The sequence below is a fragment of the Peromyscus californicus genome, unplaced genomic scaffold (assembly GCF_007827085.1).
Source record: "Peromyscus californicus insignis strain IS unplaced genomic scaffold, ASM782708v3 Scaffold_17__1_contigs__length_78620276, whole genome shotgun sequence".
Lineage (NCBI taxonomy): Eukaryota > Metazoa > Chordata > Mammalia > Rodentia > Cricetidae > Peromyscus > Peromyscus californicus.
The window spans coordinates 51,898,170-51,924,457 of NW_026294469.1; the positions used below are offsets into that span (position 1 = coordinate 51,898,170).

Sequence of the window (26,288 nt, forward strand, 5' to 3'; positions counted from 1 at the left end):
CCCTATATGCCACCTGTCACCTATATCAGTAAGTCTTGAAACTTGCAGAATTTGAACACTTGTGGTTGATACACAGTAAGTTTGCCTTTTGATGACTGTTCATGGAATCAAAATGTGCCATCTACCTGAAAGACCTAACTACCATTTCTGAAAGGCTAGCATTAAGGGAGCTGCAGAATCAATAGGGTTCACCAGACCTGACAGAGGGACACAAAGCCAGTGCCCTCTGCTTCCAACACACCAAATTCTCCAAGGATATTGGCACCCCAACACAGCTGCTCCAAAGCCACTGAGTGGACATAGTGGCAGCGTTCAACCACATTCCTGAGACTGACAGCTCAGCTGTTATTCCTTTCATTAAAAATACTAAGCCTTCTCTTATTTACCATCTGGATGGCTAAAAGTTCATGTTGTCAGCACATGTATAATAATTCTCATATTTTTTCTTTAATTCCCATAAACTTCTTGCCTCGTTCCCCAGAGGTAACATTTGTTTTCACCTTGGTAAAGTCATCATCTACACACTGTACTTGAGTCAATGACATCTGAAACATAGCCCAAGCCAGAGATGGCCATCCCATACTAGTACCCTCCTCTACCTGACTAGCTGTCTCTTGCACTGTGCCTAGGGGTGGGGGGCTTGGGACATGCAGGCATTGTCTCAGCTACTCTGCTTACACACTTGTTTCTTTTTCAGTATGCTGGACAAATTGTTTGAAATGCCCAGAGAGAAAACTCCAAGATGTGTTAGGATTACTTCTAAGAGGAGAACAAACTATTTCAAACAGCACCAGAACATCAGACAACATAGGAAGACACGATCGGTCACACCTCACCTTTGGACTGCTTTGAAATCCCAACTATGCGGGAGTGTTTCTGAACAGAAATAATGCCAGATGGAAAAACATCTTCAAGCAGAGGAGTGAAAGGTAGTATGAGAAATTTCTCACCCGTGCTGTGTGCTGATTTTATTGTAAAATAAGTTCCTCAGGATGATTCACTAATATAAATTTGATTTGTTACATTGTTTTACACTAGGTTTAACTCAATAAGTGAATCAGTCCAAAAAAAAATCACTTATCTCCTAGATCAAGCTAATTAGGCCCCAAAGAGGCTTAACCCCTTGGTTCTGTAGAGGGACTTTGCAGTATCTTGAATGTTAGGCAGAGTTCAACCCAGGACAAGAAATACAAATGCTAATCTATCTAAGAATTTTGAATTCTCCCTAGGGACACTTGTATCCTGTCTTATAGCAATGCCCTTGCAGTTTGTCTGTTTGAAGTTTTGGGTGCAACTGGGTTGGGAGGAGGAGGAAAGTGGAAACATCAACCCTACTTCTCACTGACATGCACTTAGAGGATAAAGACAGCAATTCTTTGGGTAAATGATGAAAAAGCAACAAAAAACAAATATTTGCATGTGATTGCAAATACACTGACTTATGGCTCATTTTAAAATAACCTGTGCTTCATTATGCTTTAAAAGAACTGTCCTTGAGATTTTCACTGTTAAAAGCTATTTGGGCCCTGGTCGGTTATTCACATAATGAAATACTATGGAAGGAGTTAGGGTGCAGATTAAAAAGCAACATGACCTGTTGTACACATTCAATTCTCTGAGAGTTAGTTGGTCAGTCTATCTATCTATCTACCTACCTACCTACCTATCTATCTATCTATCTATATATCTATCATCTACCTGTCTATCTATCTATCTGTCAATTTATCCATCCATCCAATGTTGTTTTAACCAAGTACTGTAATTAAATAATCTGTTGGACTGAACACTGGTAGATCTGAAGCTATCAAAATTCTTTAAAAATTCTTTAAAAATACTGCTCTCTCTTCTTCCAAGAGAGTCAAAATACGGTTTAACAACTCATACGTGCTCACTATGGGTTATGCATGTGGTTTCATATGCACCAAATGGAACATTATCTTTCCAGACATAAAGAACCACATTTTGCTTTCATAGCCAATAACATGCTAACTTGAAACACAGCAGGCAGAGCAGACACTCCAGTTGCTGCTGATCCTGGCCAATGAAACAAAGCCTTTCTGATTCCAGTAGCAATCATGAACTTGGAAATTCCTACATTTTAATGAAATGTCACTCAATCTGATTCACTAGAAGAGACCACAATGTATTAGTGTAAAACATGGGGGAGGAAGACTTAAAAGTGCATGTTTTTTTCATTTTCAAGAATGAAAAAGGTGTTGTTAATCTCTGCACCATGTCGAAGTCTTTCATCTTGTGTAATGTTAAATGATTTAACCACTTAGCAATTGATAAATATATTCTAAAACATTATGTATATTTAAGTTTTGCTCCTTTAATGAATTAAAAAAGATACACCTTTCAGAGCTCAGGTGAGCATAAGTAATATTGTACTTGGCACATATTTTGCTGGATGACTGGATGAATGGTATTCCAAGAGGAGCCTGAGCTGCAGTTGAAACTGTGAGTTATTCATCGTGGGCCTGCCTGATGGAGCCACCTTAGATCCAATCATATGACTGACTAGTCCAGCTCCTTTGGAATCATGAAGCTACTTAATAGAGTCCCAGAAGGAATAAAGCAATGTCCTAAGCAATTGCTTCCAAGTTCTTTCTGAATTTGCAGCGTTTCTTATGTCACCATCTTTTGTGTTAGGCCATCTGGCACAATGCCCTATGCAACAGACCAGAATCCAAAAATGCCAGCTGAAACTACCTACAGGGTATGACACCTCACCATACAAATCTCTACAGAAATGAGCATAACGGTTAGTTACCTAACCCCTAGTCGTCCTTTATACGGGTCCCTAGAAGGGGAGGGTCACCTACCCTCACTACGTTCCCTCCAGATCCTGACAGAGCTTTGCTCAAGTGAAGTTCCAGGAAGAGCCCTTGGAGAGACAAGGAAGTGGTCTTTCCAGGTAGAGAAGTCAAACCCAACAAGGACCCCAGCCCTTATCTTCCCCTCAGAATGAATGAACACTTGAATCCAAACACAAAGTCTCAGTTTTAAGCACTGAACTCTGCTAAGAGGCATAGTCAGATTTTCTACTTTAAAAGATCATTCTGGCAGAAATGGAGGAAATAGATTGGACATTCCAGATGAGAGGCTTTTACAAGACTCGGAGCTAGCACTTGAGAGCAATATATTGGTTGCCAAATGTATCCTGGATTAAAAATGAAAAACTAATATCTGAAGTCCATGTCCTGGCCCACCACTTCCTGATGTGTGATCACACAATAAAAATATCTCTTAATTTCTCTGAGTCCTGTAAAGCCTATTTTCTCATTCCGTTTCCTCGTGTGTGAATTCAAAGGAAGTGTGTTTATTTTACAGAGCATCAGCAGCTAGTAAATAATTCCCCCCTACATACATCACACACACACACACACACACACACACACACACACACACACACACACACACACACACACACACTGCCCAGCCCTACAGCTTACAGGCATCCAGAGAGGAGGTGGAAAGACTGTGAAATGAGACAGTATCAACCTCAACCTTCTTGAACTTGTCATGGAAAAGGGTATTCATATCAACATGGTCTGGCATGTACAAGCAGCTCCTTCCAAGTCATGAGCATCATCCCAGCAGCACAGTGTTATAACGCTGAACGTGGTACTTCCACATCTCAAGATGCTCAAGGAAGGAAACAAGTCGCATATACACCTGAATAACTGTTTACCTAACAAGTTGCCTGCCTACTTCCCAGAGCAGCACGTTCCATTAATTTGGAACTGTCCCCTCAACGTACCTGAGGGAACCAGGACACTTTCCATTCTCAGTAAAGGACTGGCCTTCAGGGAAGAGCAATCTGACACAAGGAAGTCATGTTGCAACCACCGTGAAAGAAAGGAAGAAACTTCAAAGCAAGAGATAAAAGCTGTCTGCCAGAGAAAGAGCCTAGAGCCTAGGAGAGGACCACATTCTAGCCCCAGCCGACTGTAACTTGGGATTCTCTGTTTCAGCACTGCCAATTTTCACCAAATGTTGCAATGTCCCTGCCAGCATTGGCTCTCATCTGCTTGACTGAATGAAGTGGCTAGGAGTGTGTGATAAGATAAGCCAAGAGCCACAGAAGGAGCGTTCTTCACATCCCTGACTCAGGGGCTTCCCATGTAATTCTCACACACAGCTGCAAAGGACAGTATAGCCTCCTGGAAGATTAGCAGACACGTACATGACCAGCTGCTGTCCGTGTCTGTGGGACAAGCCTGGTTATTTTACCCCAAGCATTTATCAGTCAGTATTTATTTTTGAACTCGACTTACACTTTTTTTTTTTAATTTTTAATTCTAGGGTTTATGGCTAGGAATAAAACCCAATCCCTGGCGCAGGTGTGTCCGACTTTGAAATAACACAACATGGCCATCTTCAAAGCTCATGCTCAAGTACTATTCGGTCAAGTCGCACAAGCAAATTGAAGAAGAAAACATAATGTTTTAAGTTAATTCATGATTTGGGGGCTGGGCTGTGGCATCCCATGGCTCTGTCTGGCCACACATGGTTGCACTGTATGAGCTACACATTGCAAGTATCTGCCTGGTACATGCTAATCACACATGTTCTCATGCTCTCCCACTGAACTACCCCCGAGGCCCTGTACTACTCTTGAATTTAGCAGTCAAGTGCTTAAGACATTGAGCATGGATAAGGGATAGCTCCATTTTCTCGGTGTCCCTACCCACTGCAGGGGGATAGCGCAAGAAAGTGACCCAAACAGCCGTCCACCCAAACACTGGCCACTCTTGTTTAGAACATTTGTCCCCATGTTTTGATATTCCCGGAGGTGTCAACACTAGTTAGGGGGCACAGTTTTATCTACTGAATCATTTCTGACGGTGTTTCGGGAGTTAAGGGGTGCTCTGTCCCTGTTCAGTAGGGCTTTTCCTCTATCTTGTTCTCCAGTAGGGTCATGGCATTGTATTACAGCGGACAGAGCTCCTGGAGCCAGTTCTGTGACTGTCATCCTACCTCCCTCAGCCTACCCAACAGCCTCTTTCCACACAACAGGAGAGCTTCATCTCATAGCCAGCCTGAGTCTCTGGGTCGCCTTGTCCCATCCCCCACAACACTTCTAACTTGTGCAATGACCACCATCAGCAGTCACCACTCTGAGCATGACACAGCTAAAATTTCTGACAGACAGACATGTCCAATCCATGGCCTGGGGACTACAAATGATCAGTGGTACTTATGAATTTGGTCATACACAAAATCATGAACTTATTTAAACCAATATAAAACTTTTTGTAATTTTTTTTTTGGTAACTCTGTTGTGCATTTCTCAAGGCTGAATTTTGTAAATAACAACCTCAAAGGAGCAGACATGCCTGGAACAATCAGAGAGCCAGGCACCATGCTTTATACATTAATATTGCTTAAATTAAATGTCAACCTCACAGGATCTGTATTTAGTAAATTCATACTATATGCCAGGTACTGTTTAACAGAAAAACACATTAAAATACATTAGTATTACATTAGTAAATACATTAGTTAGTTCATTCATTTTTGTAATACTGAAGACCTTGAAGACATGTTGGGCAATTTTTCTATGACCTCGGCCCTACAATGTTTTTAGAACTCTCCAGCTACCCTACAATTTAGATAGCATTATCACCTCTATTTTGTAAGTGAAAAAAAAAAAAACCCTCAGCCTGAATTAAATGAAGGGGAGGAATGACCAGGAAGGTACCATTTCCCTCGTTGCTGTGTGAGCATGAAGGGCACTGAATTGAGGAGTTGAGTGTTTACTATTGCCCGGGCCCACATGCCATGCTGTAGACATAGCAGGGGACAGACAAACCGGATTCTGGGAGTCCTGGAACAAACACATCAGCCTGGGGAAAGAAGAGAAAAGGAAGACAGACAGCAACAAGCAAGCCCATGAGTATGAAGGAAATGAGACAGATGAAGTAGGGCGAGATGTGTGCTGAAGAGGCTGGGACTGTGAGTGAGTAGAGTGATTGATATTTGGGTAGTGCAAAGGCAGGCCTGGAAGCTGGGGTGACATTTCAGCAAAAACCCTAGTAGTCTGATTATCAGAACAAACAGACAGAGCAAAAGTCTCCATGTCTGAGTCATAAAAGCAACACAGTGTTTTCTTAGATGCAGTGAGAAAATCCTGGAGGGTTTAAAACGTAAGAATGGCACCTGACTTAACTGTCACAATGATCCCTGAAGCCTGCATTCAGAGGTGAATTACACAGAAGACTAAAAGAAAGGCCTCGGGAGAGCCCTGCAGAGTCCAGTGAGAACCCAGGGTCATGGCAGTTGGACTCAGTTTAATTCTTGCTGTTTGATCCATCCATTCTTCCTAGATGTAGACATGTCACACTCATCCCAGGCCATTACAAGCACTCTACAGTTGTTGAACTGACACCCATCCCAGGCACTTACATTGTTGAATTCACACCCACCCCAGACACTTCTAGGCACCCTACAGTTGTTGGATAACTCATTCATAAAACGGTCTCTCTCTTTCTGACCAATCTGTTTGTTTTTTTTTTTAAGATAAGAAAAAAATCATACTAATAAGTCAGCAAACAGGATTAGAAAATGACAAAAAATTTTTTTCCTTCTGGTCACTATGACAGTGACCGTCAATCAAAGTCAGTCAGCTTCGTATTCATGCCATGAGAGATTTGGGGCTTTTCTGAAAGACCGTTTCATTGGCCTCCCAGTTAACCCACAATTCCAGAAGACCAGAGTTTTTCAGTACGTGATCCTAAAACAGAAGCCTCAAGGGCAACAAATGGAACTTCTGTGGTCAGACAGGTTTGAGAAAACAGGGCATGCCTCTTAGAACCTAGTAACCTGGACACTAAGCTTTGATGGTGTTAGTTCATCCAATATTTATATAAACCCCATGGCAGAGCTCTAGTCAGAACAAGCAGCCGGCGAACAGGTTTCAGAGCCCTAGGCCCTGAACGATGAGCCCCAACACGTCTCAAAATGTGTAATCATAAAACTCTTCACTTCTCCCAGTGACGTAAGTGACAGCTCGGGACACTGAGAGCCACAGGTGTTACCCTCTCCCATCCCTGTTAAGGCATCATCTCCCTCCCCCAAATCTCACGATACCTTTTAAGCTTCCTCTACACAAATCTAAAAATTCTCAGCCAGGATCCACACATGGGAGAGAATATGCAATGTTCATCTTTCAGGGGCTGCGTTACCTCACTTAGTATCTTCTCCAGTTCCATTCATTTTCCTGAAAATTTCTTAATTTCATTTTTCCTTACATATGCATAAAGTCCCATTGTGTATATGGACCACATTCTCATCAGTTATCTACTAGTTGACAACATCTAAGCTAACTCCACTCCTTGACCCTTGTGAGCAGAGCAGGAAGGAACATAAAGTTCAAATACCACTGTAGTAGGACAACACAGAATCCATATAAGAAATATGTCCAGATGCAGTACAGTGGGACCACAGGGCAGTTCTACGTTTGGCTTTCTGAGAAACCACCACACTGGTTTCCAGAGTGACTGCTTCAGTGTGCATTCCCAGCAACAGTCAACGAGGGGTCCCCTCTCTCCACAACCTCACCAGCACTAACGATCATTTGTTCTCTTCATGACAGCCATTCTGAGGTGAAGTGAAATATCAAAGTAGTTTTCATCTATATTTCTCTGATGGATAAAGATGTTGAACCCTTTTTAGAACATTTACTAGCCACTTGCAATTATCCTTTTAAGAACTCTTTGATCAGTTTCATAGCGCAAGTTTTGATTGGGTTGTTTGGGGTTTTTTCAGTATTTTGTGTTTTGATTTTTTTGTATACTCTAGGTATTAATCCGCTGTCAAATTTACAGTCGGCAAAGACTTTCTCCAATGTTGTCAGATAACTCTTCACTGGATTAACTGTTTTGGTGTACAGAAGCTTTTTAATGTCATTGGGTCCATTTGTCAACTGTCAGTCTTAATTTCTGACTAGAGTCCTATTCAGAAAGTTCTTACTTACGCTTGTGTTTTAAAGTGCCCTCCTCTTTTTTTTCTAGTAGTTTCAGAGTTTGAGGTTTTATGTTGAGGCCATTGACCCATTTAAAGTTGATCTTTGTTCAGCATGAGAGATATAGATCTACCTTAAATTTTTCTACATGTACACACCCCATTTTCACAGCACCGCTTTTTTGCAGGGTTATCTTTTCTCCAAAGAATATTTCTAGAATTATTGTCAAAAAATATCAGATGGCACAGTTGTATGAACTTACGTCTGGGACCTCTATAGTATTACCTACCAGTGGTGAAAATGCTTAAGTGGGAAGGGTGTGGGGATGTTGGGCAGAGGAGAGAATTGGGGTAGGTTAACCAACCTAAGAATCTATACAACGGCAATATGTGGGGGGCTAGTATTTTGTAATTTAATTTTTTTAAAGAGTCGTAATGGTGGTACCCTGAATAGGTAGGTGTACAATACTACTCCAAGAAGCTATGGGTTATGAAATGAAAATTCCAGGACCACTTATGAGATACCTCCTCATGAGTAGTTAGAGAGGTAATAGAGCCCCCAAAACTATCCATGCTATTGCCGTCATTCCTGGCTACTTGCCAAAACTAAGTTGTAGGACCCTATGCTAAAGACATCACACATTTTATTTACAGAGCGAAGAGAAATAAAGAGGGACCTGAACTAGAAGCTTCATCTCTGCTGGCTAGCTTTCAAAGTTCCATATATGGTGTGAAGCAGGCCCCTGGTCATCACCAGCAGTGTTGCCCAGTTTTGTGCCCTGGACGCTATAACACTGACCTGCGAGGCAAGATGTGCCCACCGAGGTAATATTGGCATGACTGTTGTCAGGGTAGCCAACTACTTTCTGCCTGGATTTGAGGCCCACACCACAGGAACTCATACCTGGTACTATAATCCTGGTCAAAAGCTCATGACTGGGATATTATAGGTTCTAAGGGGAACTATTACTGCTATTATGCTAAATGAACATATTATCACGCTTCCTTACAAGTTTTTTTGTTTGTATTTACAGATCAGTGTTGCTTTCCATTTCAGTCAGAGAAGTTTCTTTATGCAATGGGTGGTAGTTAATGCAGAAAGTCTTAACTAGTCAGAGTGCTGGGAATAAACACCTATTGAGTGTCCAGCCCTAAATGGAGCATCTATAGCATACCCTCCGAGTTTCAGAGACCATCTCAGAAGAGGGGGAAGAAAGTATCAGGAGCTAGAAGACGGAGAGGGGCCCTGTGAAACGCTGTCTTCTGGACATGACATTGACACTGTACTCATGACCTCACAGCAGCAGTGATGATAAGACCTGAACAAGATGGAGCTGGTTAACATTCTATCATTGGTGGTCAATGGGTTCATGAGGCCCTACCCATAGCTGAGGGGCTATTGGCAGTCCATGGTTCTTTAGGGAGCAAGAGTCATTTTCAACAGTGGTGTAAGTGGTGGTAAACTGCCCGTGCCCCAGTAAACAACCTTTCACCTCTGCTCATGTAAACAATCCTAATTAAACTCAGTGGACAACATATAAAAAAGATACAAGAGAGCAGGGGGAGGGGTTGTTGGAAAGGAAGGGAGCAACAGGCGTAGAAGACAAAGAAGAGAGGCAATGGGGTGGATACCATCAAAATACATTATATACACGTATGGAGTTGTCAGCAAGTTTTTCTTTTAATTTAAGGGAGATATTGAAAGTCTATACAAAGGAAAAACACTTCCAAACATTATAAATTTCAGAGTCCTTAACAATAGTTGCTTGGGAGGAACGGCCAATAGCTGACCCAAAGGGATCAATACTTAGCTACTAACTCCTGGGTCAGAACTGAGCTACACACACCTGGGTCAGTACTGGGCTACTAGGATCAGCACTAGGCTATGGACTCCACAGACAGAATTATATAAACACTGTTTCAAACTGATCCCCCCTCTATGGTTTAACTTTCCAGGAGGAAAAAAAAAATTTAGGCAAGTGAAGCCAGCTCTTATAGTTCTATTAAGGAATGAGATGAAAATGAAGTGCCAATAACTAAAGTGGAAATACACAAATAAGAAATGTAATCATACTTAGAGACTTTCACATTAAGTTTTCCAAAATTGTTCAACTCTTTTGGGGTGGCAGCCAGAAAAGAAACCTAGAAAGCAGGAACATCCAAGGTAAGAAAGAGGTAGGGATCAAGAAAAAGTCAGGCATGTCTTTCCTTTGACATCTGAAATAAACAAAAGCAAATGCTATTTAAGGCAAGCGCTGGGCGCACACAGTCTCCCATTACTGCAGGCTTTTGATGACTGCCGGGAAATGTATAGAGATCTCAGGAGGGGGAAGGGAGAATTGATTCTGATTCAGACCGGAGGATGATTTTTAAAAATGATACAAGGAAACAAAACTACCAATGGACTATTCAAACCTCACTTCAATTACATTTTGATTAAGAAAATACGTTCCACGTATATTAAAATTTACTAAGGGTTGGGACAGTGCGACTCACACTACAGACTCTCCAGTGTTTGCGTGGCCGGCATTCTTCCCCCCAAAAAGCAGCACTACATTTAAAATATACATTTCAGAACTACATCTGACCCGAAAAATCTAAGTAGGGCTACATTGGCTTGAGCATCCCAGTGTTACAATGGTCAAATCATATCTGAGATTCATCCCCTGCCATGTAACAGTATTGAATTCCCAATCATCCTGCCTCTCCCTACCAAAGGTTAGAATTATGGGTATATGCCACTGCACCAGGCTTGTATCCAATTTAACAAATGCTTGTAAGGACTGGGTCCCATCCTTTCAAACAAACAATATGTTATTAAAAAAAAAAAAACTGGTATACCAACACCCGTGTTTGGTTTGGTTTTGGTTTGCTTATTTGTTTGCAGTTCAGGCTATCAAGGTTAGTCTCTTGCACATGGTGGACAGATAGTATTCTACCACAGAGGTGCATCCTCAGCCCATATGTATGTGTATATGTATATACAGTATATGTTTGTGTGTGTAACTGAGACAAGATATACTGTCTAACTCGGGCTGGTCTTGAATCCACCACCCTCCTACCTCAGCCTCCTGGGTATTGAGATACAACCAGCTGTGTGTGGCTGGTGTAAAAATAGCATCAAACATTTCTAACTGAAGTCCAGGGAAGAGTTGGGTGAGGAGAGTGTAGTTAGGCAGGAACACCACTGATGAAAACGTCAATGTGGCTCTGAAGAGACGCAAGAGCCAAGGTGATGCTGCATTAAAAATTATTTCTTGCTAAATGGGTTTGAGGTTACTAATGAACAGTCCTAGGGAACTAGAGATCTCAGGAAAATACTGATTCACAAGAAAACATCTCCATGTTCTGGCAAGCCCTCTTTCCACACCCTTGTAATCTGATCTGTAATCCTCTCTCCTGGCTGAAAATGGGTGGCCAGAGCCCTGTGCCACAGCAGGGCTGCCTGGCAGGCAAGTGGCAGTACTGGCACCAGCCATGAAGGTTTTGCTGCTTAGCAGCTAGATAGACTTTGGGCATCAAGTCCGATGAGAGAAGCGCAGATGAGCCCAGTGTGAGCGAGTGCTTCGATTTAGTTTGAAAGGGGGGAGGGAGGAGAGGTGGGGCCTTAAAGGACAGAGCGCTCACACTCCAGACACTTTTGCAGAGTCTGAGTAGCCTTCGCAACACTTCTAGGGTGACAGACTTACCTAGCAAAGATCCCAAAGTCTGTGGTGTCATTGTGATGTTACATTGATTAAATTCCCCATTTTACTCAAAAATATCCTTTCTTCATTCAAGTCTTTCTTAGATAAGTCTACCTCTACAAGACCACTCGGCCTCAGGTACTGCTACAGCAGTGTGGTTTTTTTCTTTGCATAACCCTTGCTGTGGATGGTGAAAGTCCTTTTTGTCTAGTAGGATGCATGCTACTGATTTAAAATCAAAGGTGTTCCTGCAGTTTGTTGCACGTTCAGCCACTATTGGTAACGCATAAGCCACATGACTCAAGACCATCAAAACTAAAAGCCTAAACCAGAATGTCTCCCCTTTATAAACGGATCTGTATAATCCTCACTCAAGTAGCTACATGATTAAAAATAAATCACCAGCAGTCCCCAGCCTTGCTTTAAGGGCCGTGAAAGTAAGATGGCCCTTAACAGAACAGAACCACTGGAATTGATGCGGAATGGTAATTTCCAGCCACACCCTTCCCATTCCAAAGTGCTGGGCAGAAATAATACTGTGAGACTCATGAACATAATCCATAGATGAGGAGTAAGGGACAAAGTCACAGGGCTCATTATTAACGAGATCCAGACTTGCCCATTAGACCACCCGAGCAGGGCCCTTCCCCAAGGACTGCATTCCCTCTGCGATGTCAGAGCCAGCTGCAGGAAGCAAGCAGGTGCAGTCTGGGGAAGCAGAGAAAAGAGGCGAGACCATTCAATCTTGCACATAACTATAACTCATTTCCATTGTGTTTGGGTTTTAATAAAAAAAAAAAAAAAACACCAGCTTGTTAAAACTCTGCCTTCTTCCTCCTTTTCCTTACCTGCGGCCAAAACTGCTGACCGAAAGGATTTGACCACAAGAGAAAACAGATCGATGCATGTGGATCCAGAAGAGCTGAAAGCATTTTAAAAAATAATATGCACTTCAAGGATGCTGCTCCGGTCAAACTTCACATTATCAGCTGGGTTTTTCCTTCTCTGTCTACTGCACAGCAGGTAGCAGATATTAGTTGCCAACACAATAATATTCTCATTTATGAAAGATACAGAACATAAACTAGTCTGTTGTGAATTTTATAGTCAGGAACTCAGAAACTAATAAGTAGGAGACGCTAGACTATATCTCTAGATCCATATTTTGGATATAGGCAAGAGAAAAAAATGAGACTAAGGGTCCACTCTCTTAGAGCCCTTGATGGCCAGCTGCCCTGGTATAATCTCACATAATCTTTTCCGTTATTAAAGCTACAACTCAAAAGACAGCCTAAATGTCTGCTACATATTAGGACATTTAATGCCTAACAAGGACCACAAGTCCTTGAACTTGATGGTGCATGAAAGTATAGTTCTAAAAACACAACACTGTGATGATTATGAACAAGGCACCAGAGGAGGCTGTGGGGACCATGTAATGTGTTTTGTCTGGGAGTTTTAAAGAAAGAGAAAAGGAGGTTACCATTGCCATATTGTATCCAAGTTAACAATGAACAAAGCCATGGGATCTTCCAATGGATCTTATCAGGAGTGGGTGTGGGCCAGCACCAGGCTCAACTTTCAACAGCCCATGTTCCAAACTTTATTTATGCTCTGTAACTGTCATAAATGTTGACTGGAACTCTAGGTTGTCTGCCCATGAAACTGCATTGCTCTTGGGGAACAGGTCTTCAAACCAGCCAACACATTTCCTTAACATATAACAATGACTCACTTCAGTCTAGAATATTAAGAGCCATTATATGAGGGCACCATTCAAAGCCCTTGACATTCAGTGCCATCAAAACTTGAAGCATTCCTAGGAGCTTAATGCTGTTATCTGTGGTAATATATTGTGTACCCTAATAAACTTATCTGGGGATCAGAGGACAGAGCCAGACACTAGATTAGACACAGAGGCCAGGCAGTGGTGGCACACACCCTTAATCCTATTACTGGGGAGGCAGAGATCCGTCTGGATCTCTGTGAGTTCAAGGACATACTGGGAACAGAGTCAGGCAGTGGTGGCACACGCCTTTAATCCCAGCACTTAAGATGCCTTTGCTTGGAAAGTACACAAGCCTTTAATCCCAGGAAGTGACAGGGCTGGGTGGAGAATGGTATATAAGGCTGAGGAGACAGGAACTGAGCAGCAGTTCAACTGAGACCCTCAGAGGTGAGGACTCAGAGGCTTTCAGTCTGAGGATTCCTGGAAACAGGATCGGCTGAGGAGTTGGTGAGGTGAGGTTGGCTGTGGCTTGTTCTGTTTCTCTGATCTTTCAGCTTTCACCCCAATATCTGGCTCCGTTGTTTTTTTATTAATAAGACCATTTAGCAATTTGTGTTAGAGTTATTATCCATTCATTTTGCAGATAAAATATCCAAAGAGCAGAGATGTCCCGTAACTTGATTAAGGTCACACATCTGCATGAAAAAGCCAGATGTGTGGTCATACAAGCCAGTTTTTTAGCCTATGCAGAATAATTTCAAAGAAATCTGAAATTCTGATAAAAGTCAGAAACCATGTGCAATAATGACTCACATGTTTGATTTCCTGAATGTAGATCCAGCCCTAGGTTTGCCACTTTCTCTGTTGGAGGTCTTCATAATGAGCCCCAGTAATATACTGGCCCCTAATAGTGCCCTGATACATAAATTATCCCATATTCACCCATATTAGACCTCTCTTACCCCACTCATCTGAAGTGCATCCAGGTGATAGAAAGAAAATAACTCACATTGATATATGGACGAGTAGTCATTTCATCACTGCCCAAACATTTGCCCTGTTTTTCAAAGGTAAGAAAGGCAAAATGCAATTGTAACTGTCTCCCAGCAAGATCCCTCCTAGTCCTTTAAGCGTTTTGGATGTGTGAATCAATCGCTCATGCCTGGGAACTGGCTGCAGCTCTGACTCTGTTTTGGTGATTCAAAGAAGCTTGACTTCTCACGTGAACAAGATATCCTCCCCTTAATACAGACCAAGTCAAGATTCAGAAGATATCTGTCTAATTGACTTAGAAGACACCATGACCAATGGCTGTTGTAGACCTCTGTCCCCCATTCCCATTTGCCTCCATTCTCCATCAACAGAAATAATGCACCTGGCCTTCCATGGCTAAGTGCAGCCTTTTGGCACTGCCCCCTGAACCCAACAGTGCCTGATACAGTGAAGCGGCCCCAACCCAGAGGCAACCACTCCCTCTCTAATTTGTGGTGTACAGAAGTACAAGCACTGGACCCTTGATGTGAAATGGGGTCCTATGTCTTCCAAGTTTGTTATCTACTCCAGACTTCTCCATTCCCATTGGAGAGGAATGATGCTGGATTTGGATACGCCCCATTACACCGGGAAACCCGTTAGACACAGGGACTCCAGAAGAACAGAAGTAAAGAGGCGGCTTATCAGCCAGAGAAAAGAGCCTCGTCAGTAAAGGCAGGAGTGAGTTTCCGGGTCTCACAGGACAGCCATGTTGGAGGTGGGAGAAGACAGCAGTGATCTGCCTGATTTCACTGAGGTTCAGGCAAAAGTAGACCTGGGTCCCAAAAGAAGGTGCAAATCTGCTCCTCTGGAGAAAGGCAACTGGGGGGGGCTTTGGGTAATTCATGGGATATACATCCGCTCTACACATGGTAGATAGAGGAAGGCTAAGAGAGCTTGAGGATCTGGCTGCTGCAGGACTCACAGGATGCAGAGTAGTTCGCACCTGTGAACCAGGATGTAAACAGTGATGGATGGCACGCCTATACAACACTTTTGATCCAGGCACTTGGTGGGTGGGATTTGCATTTGCCAAGCAGTAGTGACAACAGGCTACTTGTAAATGCGCTGGTCAAGGAGCCAAGAGCCACCTGGATTGCCCACTTGATCTAGAACATGCACACAGCAGAGAAGTCTACAGGATCGGGGGGGAATGCTCAGTGTTAGCCAAGATGGAGACTTTCAAGTTTGAAACAACACAGGGTGGGGTGGGGGGGTCACCTCAGTTTGAGTCACGGAATCAATAACTTCCTAAGGGAAGTATCAGAAAAGTTCTTAACCCCCAGATGACTGATAGAATCACACTAGCCACTCACTAGTTAAACACACACATACACACACACACACACACACACACACACACACACACACACACGCTTAATTCTTTCTTATAAAATGTACTTAAGATTTGAAAATTCATATACAAGAGCATGCCACTGTGTCCATCCATAATAGAATCCTGCTTTCATGAAGGTCTGTTACCAAAGCAGAATTTTCAAGCCAGCAGGATATAACCGCAAAGTTTTACCATTCTACCACAAAGGGAAGGGAAGGAACTGGGTATCATGGAGGAGACACTGAAGACACCTTAAACTAGTAAACTGTGTACTATACTACACTTTGGTTCTAGAATGTTCCCCCAAAGGTCTAGATATTGAAGGTTGGTCCCCAGCCTGTGGAATAACTGGAGGTGGTGTAAGGATACGTAAGAGGTGGGGGCCTAGTTGGAGGAAGTTAGGTCACTGGGACCATGTCTTTGTGAGGGATACAGGAACCCTGCTCCTCCTTCTCCCTCTCTGTTTCCTAGCCACCATGAGGTGAGCATCATGTGACAGCTCATGCTTCCTGCTGCCACAGGAACAACTGAACAAGGACAGGAAACAGAAACCAAGTGAGTTTGTCATTCCGGGTGAGACAGGAAGCTAACTAACACAGTTGCAAAACTCTTTGAAAAAAAAATGTGTTATGGCTCTGAAATTGTAAAAATAATTTCTTAATAGCAAAGGACTAGAGGTGTGGCTCAGGGGTGGAGTGCATGTTCAGCGGGTGCAGATCTCAGCCTCACAAACATTGAGCACAAGGTTGAGCAAAACGTGTGGGTCCCCTTAATCACTGGACAGTTTAGGATGTCTGGAAGTGTTCAAAGCCCCGAGTCAGTGGCTCTCCCCATAGGCTGCTGTATGCTTGGATCTCCTCTATTTGATTGTGCCTTGTCATAATGGATTTAATGACCATGTGGACACTGAGAAACACCAATGCTGATAGTCAAATATTTCTTTTTTCAAAGCTTACATTTTTTTAAAATTTATCTGTGTGTACAGGGCCTACACCTGTGTGCCTGAGGAGGCTAGCAGAGGGTCTTGGGCCCCTTGTAGCTTGAGTTACTATAGTTGTAAGCCACCTGACATGGGAGCTGGCAACCAAACACCAATCCTCTAGAAGAGCAGTAAGTGTTCTGAATCACTGAGCAATCACTCCCACCCCCAAACCCCTCCAAAAAAAAATTCTTAAATTTTTTCCAACACATTTTAGCCTCCATCCAAATAGAACATTTTATTTTATTTGCATGATCCCACATCAATCTGCAAATCTTACAAAATTTAATGTTGCCTAATACATCACACACATAGTATCCTCATATTGTTGCTACTTGCTCTTTTTTCTAAGGTTTATTTTCTTCTTAATTATTTGTGTGTATGTGTGTGTGTGTGTGTGTGTGTGTGTGTGCAAGCAAATGAGTGTTGGTGCCCATGGAGTCCAGAAGAGGGTATTGGGTCTCCCTGAAGCTGTATTTACTGGTGGTTGTGAACTGCCCATGTGGGTGCTAGGAACCAAATTCTAGTTCCCTAAAAGATCAGCAAGTGCTCTTAACCACATAATTATCTCTTCAGCCTCTATTAATTACTCTTAAACATCTAGATATGCTTATGCTAAGTTCTCCTGAATATTTATGCAAAAATTTATAATAATATACACATTACCACTATGTACCTTCAAAGACCACAAATGAAAGATTCACACTAATAAAATAAAATAAAATAAAATCACATCAAGTAGACTGAACATACGGTCACGAAGACAAAAATAAACAGTAACGATCACAGAGAGAATATATTACTTAATAAGAGGATCAGTATCTAAAACACTACATTACTGTGTTGAGAAAACCCTGGTTATTTAAAAAACCCTGCCTGTCACAAACACACTAATCTTTGTGGCTTGACGATACAAAGGGGCTATGTTGCTTTGCTCTGAATCCTAGTCTTCCTGTGGCCTCCCCTGTGGCCCAGATCACTACCCGCTACTCTGGGAGTTCTGAGTAGGTGGGCCAGCTCTCCTGACTGGCTTCACAAATGCAATGCAGCATCTTCAGTTTATTAGGCATGGTACATGTGATTGTGCACACACTCACCCAGAAGGCAGTACTCCCAACTCTGGTTTACAGGAAGAGAGAGGAAGAAATCAGTAAAAACAACAAAAATGACCCTAGAATCATATAGAAAGGGCCACAGGCAGGGCATGATCACCTGGCAACATGTCCTCACCCAAAAGTGAAGTCCAAGGCAATATGCTAGTCTCAATCTATGACTAAACACACTTCCCGCAAAGCAAGGTACCTACACGGAATTCCAGCCTCCACATCTCCAGTGACAGTCACTCATGCTCATCTGAGTTGAAATATTTTGTTCTAGAATTAACTGTAAGTGTCCAAGCCAGTGGATCTCAACCTGTGGGTCTCGACCCATAAAAGTTGAATGACCCTTCCATAGCAGTAGCCTGAGACCATTGGAAAACATAGATACTTACATTAAGATTCATAGCAGTAGCAAAATTACAGTTATGAAGTAGCAATGAAGATAATTTTATGGCTGAGAGTCACCACAACATGAGGAACTGTATTAAAGGGTCACAGCATTACAAAGGTTGAAAATCACTGATCTAAGCTCTTTTATTTCTAGGGGTAATTAACAGTAATAAACAGGCTGAGAAGACGTGACCAAAATCAAAAGTATTTTAAATGCTTTTGATGAATCCTTCAGCAGCTAAAACTCCCTGCCCATGAGGGCTATGATAGCAGCAATCAGTAGACCAGTATGAATCACAAAAAAGACTACTAAAGATCAAATAAAAAAAATAGCTTCTTTTGCTATTTTTGGACTATGTACAGTGTGATTTCAAAATGATATCTAATAGTGAAAATCTACTATAAAAAGAAACATTAAAAACCATAGATACACACATATCAAAAGGAGCCCCAAATTCAATCCAGCTGTTAGTTTTTGTCGACTTGACACAAACCTAGACACACCTGGGGAAAGGAATTTGCCTCTATCAGACTGGCTTGTGGCCTTGTCTGTGACGCATTTTCTTAATGGCTAATTTATGCCTGTCTGTGAGGTATTTTTGTAATTGCTAATTAACATAGAAAGGTCTAGCCCACTGTGGGTGGTACCATCCCCAGAACAGGTGGGCCTGGGCTGTCTAAGAAAGGCAGCTAAGCAAGCCAGTGAGCACAAGACAGTAAGAATTGTTCCTCCATGGTCTCTGACTCAGTTCCTACTTCTAGGTTCTTGTTTTGGATTCTTGTCTTGACTTCTTTCTATGACAGGTTTTAACCTATAAGCCAAATAAACCCTTTCCTCCTCCAAGTTGCATTTGGTCATGGAGTTTATCACAGTACCAGAAACCAAAGTAGGCTACATCCTAATCCCTCCTAATCTTGGAATAACCTCAAGTCATCTACCTCAAGATAAGTGAGAAGGCTAAAGTCTAGCACAGTACTTCAGCACTTAGAATATGCAAGGCCCTGGAAACAGTCTTCAGTACCAGAAGGAAAATAAAAGGCTTAAGTTGGAAATTGGAATCATACTGAAAGAAAATAAGCATAAAATATATATGTAAAGGACTCATCAATGCTCAGCTATTACTGCAATTACTATAGACTGCATATTATAGAAGAGTTTTGTTGTTCTTTTTTATGTTATGCATATAAAAGAAATCAAGTGGCTGGCAAGTGGTCAGAGATTATTCTGGAAATATCTGACATGTCCGGCGACTATGGAGAGGGACACATCTATCAAGAGATGTTCATTGTGGATGGCAAACAGCATATTCTAGTGTAGTTTGGTTTATTTGCTAACACACAGCAACTGCGCACAAGAAACTTGTCATCACTTACCACTTTCCTTTTAATTCCTTCAATTTAAAAAAATAAAAACTGAAGCATTGGCCTAAACCAAAGGCAGTTCATTTTCAGTATCACTCATTAGTTGAAAAGAGCAGGGCAGTTTTACAGGAAAATGTCAACATCCTGTGAAAGAAAAAGGTTTAACGGAAATATATGTGAGTGTCTATAAAGGCTAGGCTTTGAAGGCTGCCTTGCTCAGATATAAAAATAGATGGAGAAAATGCAAAATCGATTCTAATGGCAAGCAGGTCACTGTGCTCTCCATGCCCAGGATATTGGGGAAATCTGAACATTTGATTTAGTGGCACCTTGGGAACAAGTAGACCTAAAAACCCTCAATAACCTTGAAAATTTCCTGTAGAAGGAAACCAAGTGTTAAAATAAGGTGATTTCGACCTAGTTTTCCTAAGAGGGTAGTGATTCAAGGTACCATGCATCTCAGGACCTGGGTCATCTTTCCTAAATAACAGCCAACGAGCAAGGGATCCATGGCGTGAGCCTCCCCAGAAGCTCTTCTCTCTCCATCCAGTGACTTCTCTTCCCTCTTCCAACACTAGACTTTGGGAGGCTGGCAGAAGTCACACACTATAGGCTGAGCTGAGGGCACCAATACCTAATACCAGACACACACACACACACACACACACACACACACACACACACACACACACAGAGAGAGAGAGAGAGAGAGAGAGAGAGATTAATTCAATCTCACACTCTCACACAACACATATCCACGTGTATTCACACACTAAGCATACGCTCTTACATACTCACATATCCACAATACATCAGCATGCTCCCACATCTCCTTAACTCACAGAGGTGTAGGAGTGCAGAGGAAAGAGTAGAACAGGGGAAGTGTCCCCCACAGTCTCCTGGGCTGACTCAGCTGTCCAGGAAACTTGCAAGGAAGCGGAATGGGGCCAGGGATCCTATTCCTGTGGCCCTGCAAGTCCAGCTCCTCCCAAGAAAGTCCCAACCTCAGAGCAGACTCCATCTGCATCCTGAGATGGAGCCAACCCCCTGGCTCAAGCTTGCACATATGGGCACTACAGGGAGGGGCTGTGGAAGCAATAGGCATGATGGAGCTGGGACCACAGCTTTGGAGCAGGGCCCTTGCTTTGCCCCAGGCCCGCTGGAGCCTCTGGTGGCTGAGTGCATCTGTCCCTCTAAAGGACTTCAGTAGTGCATCATCAGTGTCTAGAGGAAATGGTTCCACACGGCCGCTGTGACTTGGAGAAAGGGGAGCAGTGAGCGGAGTCCTACAGAAGGCCCAAGCCTCGATAAGATGACAGTCAGTTGAGGGACCATTCCCTGCTGTCACTTCACACAGTGGACCCAGAGGGCTGTAGGTGGCCACCTGTTTAATTCTTCCAACAGTCACTGCAAAACTGCTGCCCCAGGCAAGGGCTTAGACAACCCAGAGCAGTAGGTGAAGACAGAGATGGAGCTGGGGGTGTGCACTGGGGGAGGCGAAAAGGCTATGCACTGGGGGTGAGGGGGCTTCTGACCCAAGGACCCTCCCCTTAACAAACTAGAAGTGCTTGGTGAACTTGAGACCTAACTTACTTCCAATGAACAAACCCAACCGGCAAGGAGCTAGCTAGGTACATCAAGACAAGAGACAGAGACAGTGACACCGCCTGTGTGCCGTGCTCCTAAAGAAACCTTTTCAAAATTGCTTTCAAAACTAGGAGAGAGAGAAGTTCCCGTGGTCTTTCAGGAAGCCGCACTCCTCCGGCACACCGGAACAATGATGACTGCCCAAATGGCCCTGCTTGGAACCTGGAAACTCACAGTCCAGGTCAATGCCAGCCTGTCAGTCTTCTAGAAGGTTCCTTCTCTTCTAGAAGCACCTGGTGCTATGCCTTTCTGCTTACTCTTCCCCCAGAGCCCTGGTTTCTGGCACCTAAGTGTCCCTGAGGCTTCTGGCTAAAGCTGTTACTCCTGTAGACATCCAAACTCCAGAACTCCCTTTCAATGACCTGAACAGATAACATCAATGTAATTCCCAGTCCCCTAACTCTTGTCAAGATACAAAAACAAACCCAACAAACAAAAAGCAAGTTGCCTTTTGTGGGAAGGCAAGGATCTCTTTGTAAACACAGCTTGGTATTGTATTGTATTTTCTAGCTCTGGTGGGGGTAGAGAGAAAGCCCAGCTTTGGAATTCTGTCATATTTAGCACAGGATTGAATGTGACACTCAGTGCAAAAACCTGCAGACTCGTGCCCTCCTACAGTTGCAGTGATCTTCAGACCTGACACCTTCTCCTAACTCCCTAGAGGCACCTAGGAGGAGGAGGTGCTCCTTGGGAGAATCACTGAGGCTCCCCAAGGGACTTTCTTAGTCTGGTCTGTCCCAGTGAGTGACTTTAGATCCCATCTTCTAATCCTTTAAACGTCTGGAGAAAGCTGGCAAGGCAAGTGTGGGGTTTGGTCTGGTGGTACTCTACAGCCTCAGCATCCAGCCGCTTTCTTTGTAAATAGAGGCTGTTGCGGAGGTAGCACAGAGAATCATCAAGGCAGCTCCTCCTGCCTGGCGTCTCCTTTTCTTTTTACTGCTATTGGAATCGTTCACTTCTTCCTATTTGGTTGCTGGAGCATAGGCTGGAGGAGAGACATCCTGAGCTCCTTCTGGTTGCACAATGTGCTGAGCATCTGGGGACGCTCGGAGGGTGGGGATGCTGGTGCTAGAGCTGCTGGTGCTGGTGGTACTGGAGGTGCTGGAGGTGGGGGTAGTGTTCTAACAAAGTTCGATCGTTTGTCTACAATCACTTCCCAGCCCCACCATCATCCTTTATACACACGTCAGTACTCTTCTAAAAGAAGTCCACGAGAAACTAAATTCAACTGAACGGGTCTCCACCGAGTGCCAATCCTGGCTACCCCAACTGTCTAAAAAAAGACCCTGATCCTGCGCCCTAGATCGCCAAGTTAGAGCGCAGGGCTGTCACACTCCAGACAGCGCATATCTGAAGCCTCTGCCACACAGACTACGCAGCCGCCTCTCAGAACTGAACCCCAGAGCTCTGGACCCCCACCTTAGTCACCTCCGTGAGCACACCACACTCACCTACTGCCAGGCAGATGGGGAGCAGCAGCCTGAAGACCAGTCCGCACACCACTTCCGAAGCCATCGTGTCGTGGGTCCTTGCTAGTCCGAGCAGTGGGGTGAAGCTCGGGGGTCCCTAGAGTTGGGATGTCAGGCCCATGCCTGTCTAGGGCCTCGTGAGGCCGGCGGCTCGTAGCCACCCTGGCATCGCCTCGGCTGGCGCGGCGCTCTCTGCCCCGAGGGCGCACTCGACGGGCTGGACCCGCGGCTCACGGGGCTCTCGGCAGCCACCTAGCCAGGCGCCCGAGCCCCTGCGGCCCGCCCATGAAGTGTGCAATCCAGCCGCAGCTGCTTCAGGGGTCGCCTGGGAAGGAGCCAAGGGAGGGACACTCTGGGAGTGGTGAGGGATGGGGGCGGCGAGGAGAGGGGATGAAGGAAGCTAGCTGTCCTCTGCCTACTCAGGAGGCGGCGTTCAAGGATGGCCAGGAGTTTCTAGCCGAGTCTGTCCAAAGCCAGCGTGTCTGGGCGGCGCAGCCGGGTCTCCGATGTCCACACGAACCACGGAGCTCCCGGTGCGCTAAAGACGGCCTGGCGCTCTGGAAGCCGCGTCCTGCAGCCCGGGCCTCGGGGCGGATCGCTGAGCCGCTGCTCCGCTCAGCCTCAGCGCCCCCCAGCTTCAGGCCAGGGAGAGCCCGGAGCCAGCTGCGGGGCGCGCAGAACCATCCCCGACACGCCGGGGTCGCGCTGCCAGCCTGCGGGGATGCGAGTCCAATCCTCACCGCGAGGAACCGCACGAGCCTGGACAGGAACCAAGACCCAGTCACGCAGTGCGCGGGGCCACGACCGCGACTTCAGTGAGAAAAGAAAGCCCAGGAACCGTGCAGATACCCCGGCGTCCCCAACCCGCGGTGGAGCAGCCTCTCCGGAGCCACGCAGCCCCGGCTCCCCGGAGGGCGCGCGCTTCTCCTCCTTCAATGAAACTTTGCAAACGCTCACTCCCGGACCGGCATGTCCCTGGGCCAATGGGAAGGCAGCTCCGAGCGGCGCCGAGCCCGCCCCTGCGTGCCTGGAGAAGTAGGCGCAGCTCGCCGGCATGGGGCGCGTCCCCGCAGCACCCGCCTGCGCTCAGCAGGGGGCCCCGCCGGGTGGGCTGTGTGGTCTTGGCTCGCACTGGACTAACGCTGGACGCCACTGCAGCTGTTGGCCTCGCAGACCAGCAGCTCTTCACACAGTCGCTGCATATGCGTCTTGCCATCCCATCCTCGCGCAGTGGCCATGAGCCTAATACTTAACACCTAAGGGAAAATGTACAAACCTGGCAGAATAGCTAAGAGCTTGGATGCCTTGGCGGGTATATCACCTCTGCTATGTTTACACTACTCGCTGGTGTTGACCTAGAACCCAGATTCATCCAGAACCTTGCCCACGTCTAACCTAATGAGAAGTTGACACTCGGAACAGGTTCTGGGTGATCTTGGGTCTTTTTTCAGAGTGAGCGTGGAGATTCAGATTTTCACCTATGTTGGGTACTTCAGGGAACTATGGTTTTATCTTGACTTTGTTTCTTGCTTATTGGTATTCTCAAGAGAATACCATTCATAGGATGGAGCTCGGAATGTTCTAATAGCTCCACCTCCTTGCTTTATAAACAAGACCTAGTCAAATCTGGTTCTAGATGGGAGATTTCTGTGTGACCTAGTCTCTGGTTTCACATTTAAGAATGGAGTCTTTGCTGCGTGCGCTGGAGAGCTCTCAGGACCAGGAGAGAGGTGATCATGGACACAAAGATATTGATTGAGGACTACTCAGGACTGTCAGATTCCAGTGGTAGGAAGCATTTGACTTCCTCTCCCCAGCAGTACTCATGGCCTGTGGTGGTTGTAAAGGTTGCAAGGGTCGACCAATGGGGTGGATCAACCGGAAGCCGGCAGTTCTAGGTTCTTAAATAACACCCTGTCACTTCAACCGTATAAACGGCTCTGTCTCTTTGGAGACACAGCAAGGTTCCAACTTGAGTTCAGGTGCCTTCATCAACTCCCTAATACAGAGAAATTTAAAAACAGTGGAAAACCTGAGAAGATGCCTGGTAACTTAGACCATCTGGATGAGCTGGCATCATAAGGAAACATGACATACAGGCAAGAGCCCAAATGTAAGGCCTGAGAAAAGGAAAAGCCGCTTCACTACCAAGAAATGCTCTGCGCATTGTGCTGTGATATACTGTGTTCTTAGGTCCTAACTAAGAAAGGAAGAAAGAAGCATCCCTAGTTTTAAATAACTTTGTGTCAAGGTAGGCATCTTGTTTTCTCTGAATATTTTCCTTGTTCCTTATGGCTTTACCTTACCAACCACTGTCTACATTTGTACCAACCACTGCCTACATTTCCTCGAAATCACTACTTTGAGATGCCTACAGAGACTCAGCAGGGCCGGCATAGGTCTTACCAAATACACTTCCTGCTTTCTCTGCCACACTGACTACCAATTAGACTTCCCACTTCTGCCCTGAAGTGCAAGTTCCAGGGCTCTAGACAAGGTCTGATAGAGGTAGTCCATCCTGGCTACAGTTGGAACTGCCTGGAGAGCTTTGTGAAAATCCTAATAGGCGTCTCCACACTCCCAGAAACCCTGACTTAATTAGTCTGGTATGGGTCCATACTACATATAGTTTTAAAGCTCTCAGGTGCTTAGGTATACAGTCAAGTTAGAGAGCCATTCACTGACTTCATTTATATATCAGAACCCAGAAAGCATGCATCCAAGGGGATATTGCACACCATCATCACCAAACCAGATCTGCCGTCTGGGGCTGAATTGCCACATAGATGGGCTGGTACATAAATATCAATAGCCAGTGAAACTATTTTTACAAGTGCCCTTTCACTCATCATCTCCCAGACCTTAGGGAGTAGGATCTGTTGTCTAGACCAGATTATTTTTCAAGGACTTAGGATTCCTTCTTCAAGATCTCACTTGCCCAGTGGCTTTTGTCCCCTGTGCCCCTGGATTTCCACACTGAGAAGATTAACCTTACACAGCACTCCCAGTCATATAGTTATGCTCCTCAGCTGCAAGTTTAGCACAAAGAAGGGAGGAAGCTCATGTCTGGACCTTGACTGGTGCATGCTGCCTTCATCTGATTATTACTGATGATTTTGGATTTTGACTGTTTCATTTAGGGAAAAAAAGTAAAATAGTAAAACCTACCTAATAGAGAGTGCTACCTGCATAAAGAAAATGTGTACACAGTGCTTAAAGAAAATAGGATTCGTAGCCTCTCTCTCTCTTTGTGTGTGTGTGTGTGTGTGTGTGTGTGTGTGTGTGTGTGTGTGTAAAGATTTATTTTTATTTCTTATTTTAGGTATATGAGTATTTTGCTGTATGTATGTATAAGCACCATGTGCATGCCTGGTGCCCTAGAAGGCTAGAAGATGGCACCACACCCCTTGGAACGAATGTTATGAGAGGTTGTAAGCTGTTATGTGTGTGCTGGAAACCAAACCTGGGTCTTCTGAAAAAGTAGCAAGTGCTCCTAACTGCTGAGCCATCTCTTCAGCTACATTACATATTTTTTTTAATCTGGTTTAGTGCTGCAATTGATTGACAATGTCATTCAGAAAAACACTATT

At 44.4% G+C, this 26,288-nt stretch overlaps 1 protein-coding gene across 9 annotated transcripts in view; it reads right to left on the reverse strand.

Annotated features, from left to right (window-relative positions):
• The window catches only part of Piezo2 (piezo type mechanosensitive ion channel component 2), a 372,574-nt gene extending 349,704 nt beyond the window's left edge, over nt 1-22,870 (reverse strand). For 6 of the 9 annotated variants that reach the window (XM_052742300.1, XM_052742303.1, XM_052742301.1 and 3 more), the window contains exon 1: nt 22,681-22,870. In XM_052742300.1, the coding sequence (XP_052598260.1) occupies nt 22,681-22,744 (64 nt within the window). In that variant the 5' untranslated portion in view covers nt 22,745-22,870. The remainder of the gene's footprint in view (nt 1-22,680) is intronic. The other 3 variants (XM_052742308.1, XM_052742307.1, XM_052742306.1) reach the window with 1 other exon arrangement.
• Nucleotides 22,871-26,288: the final 3,418 nt, after the last annotated feature.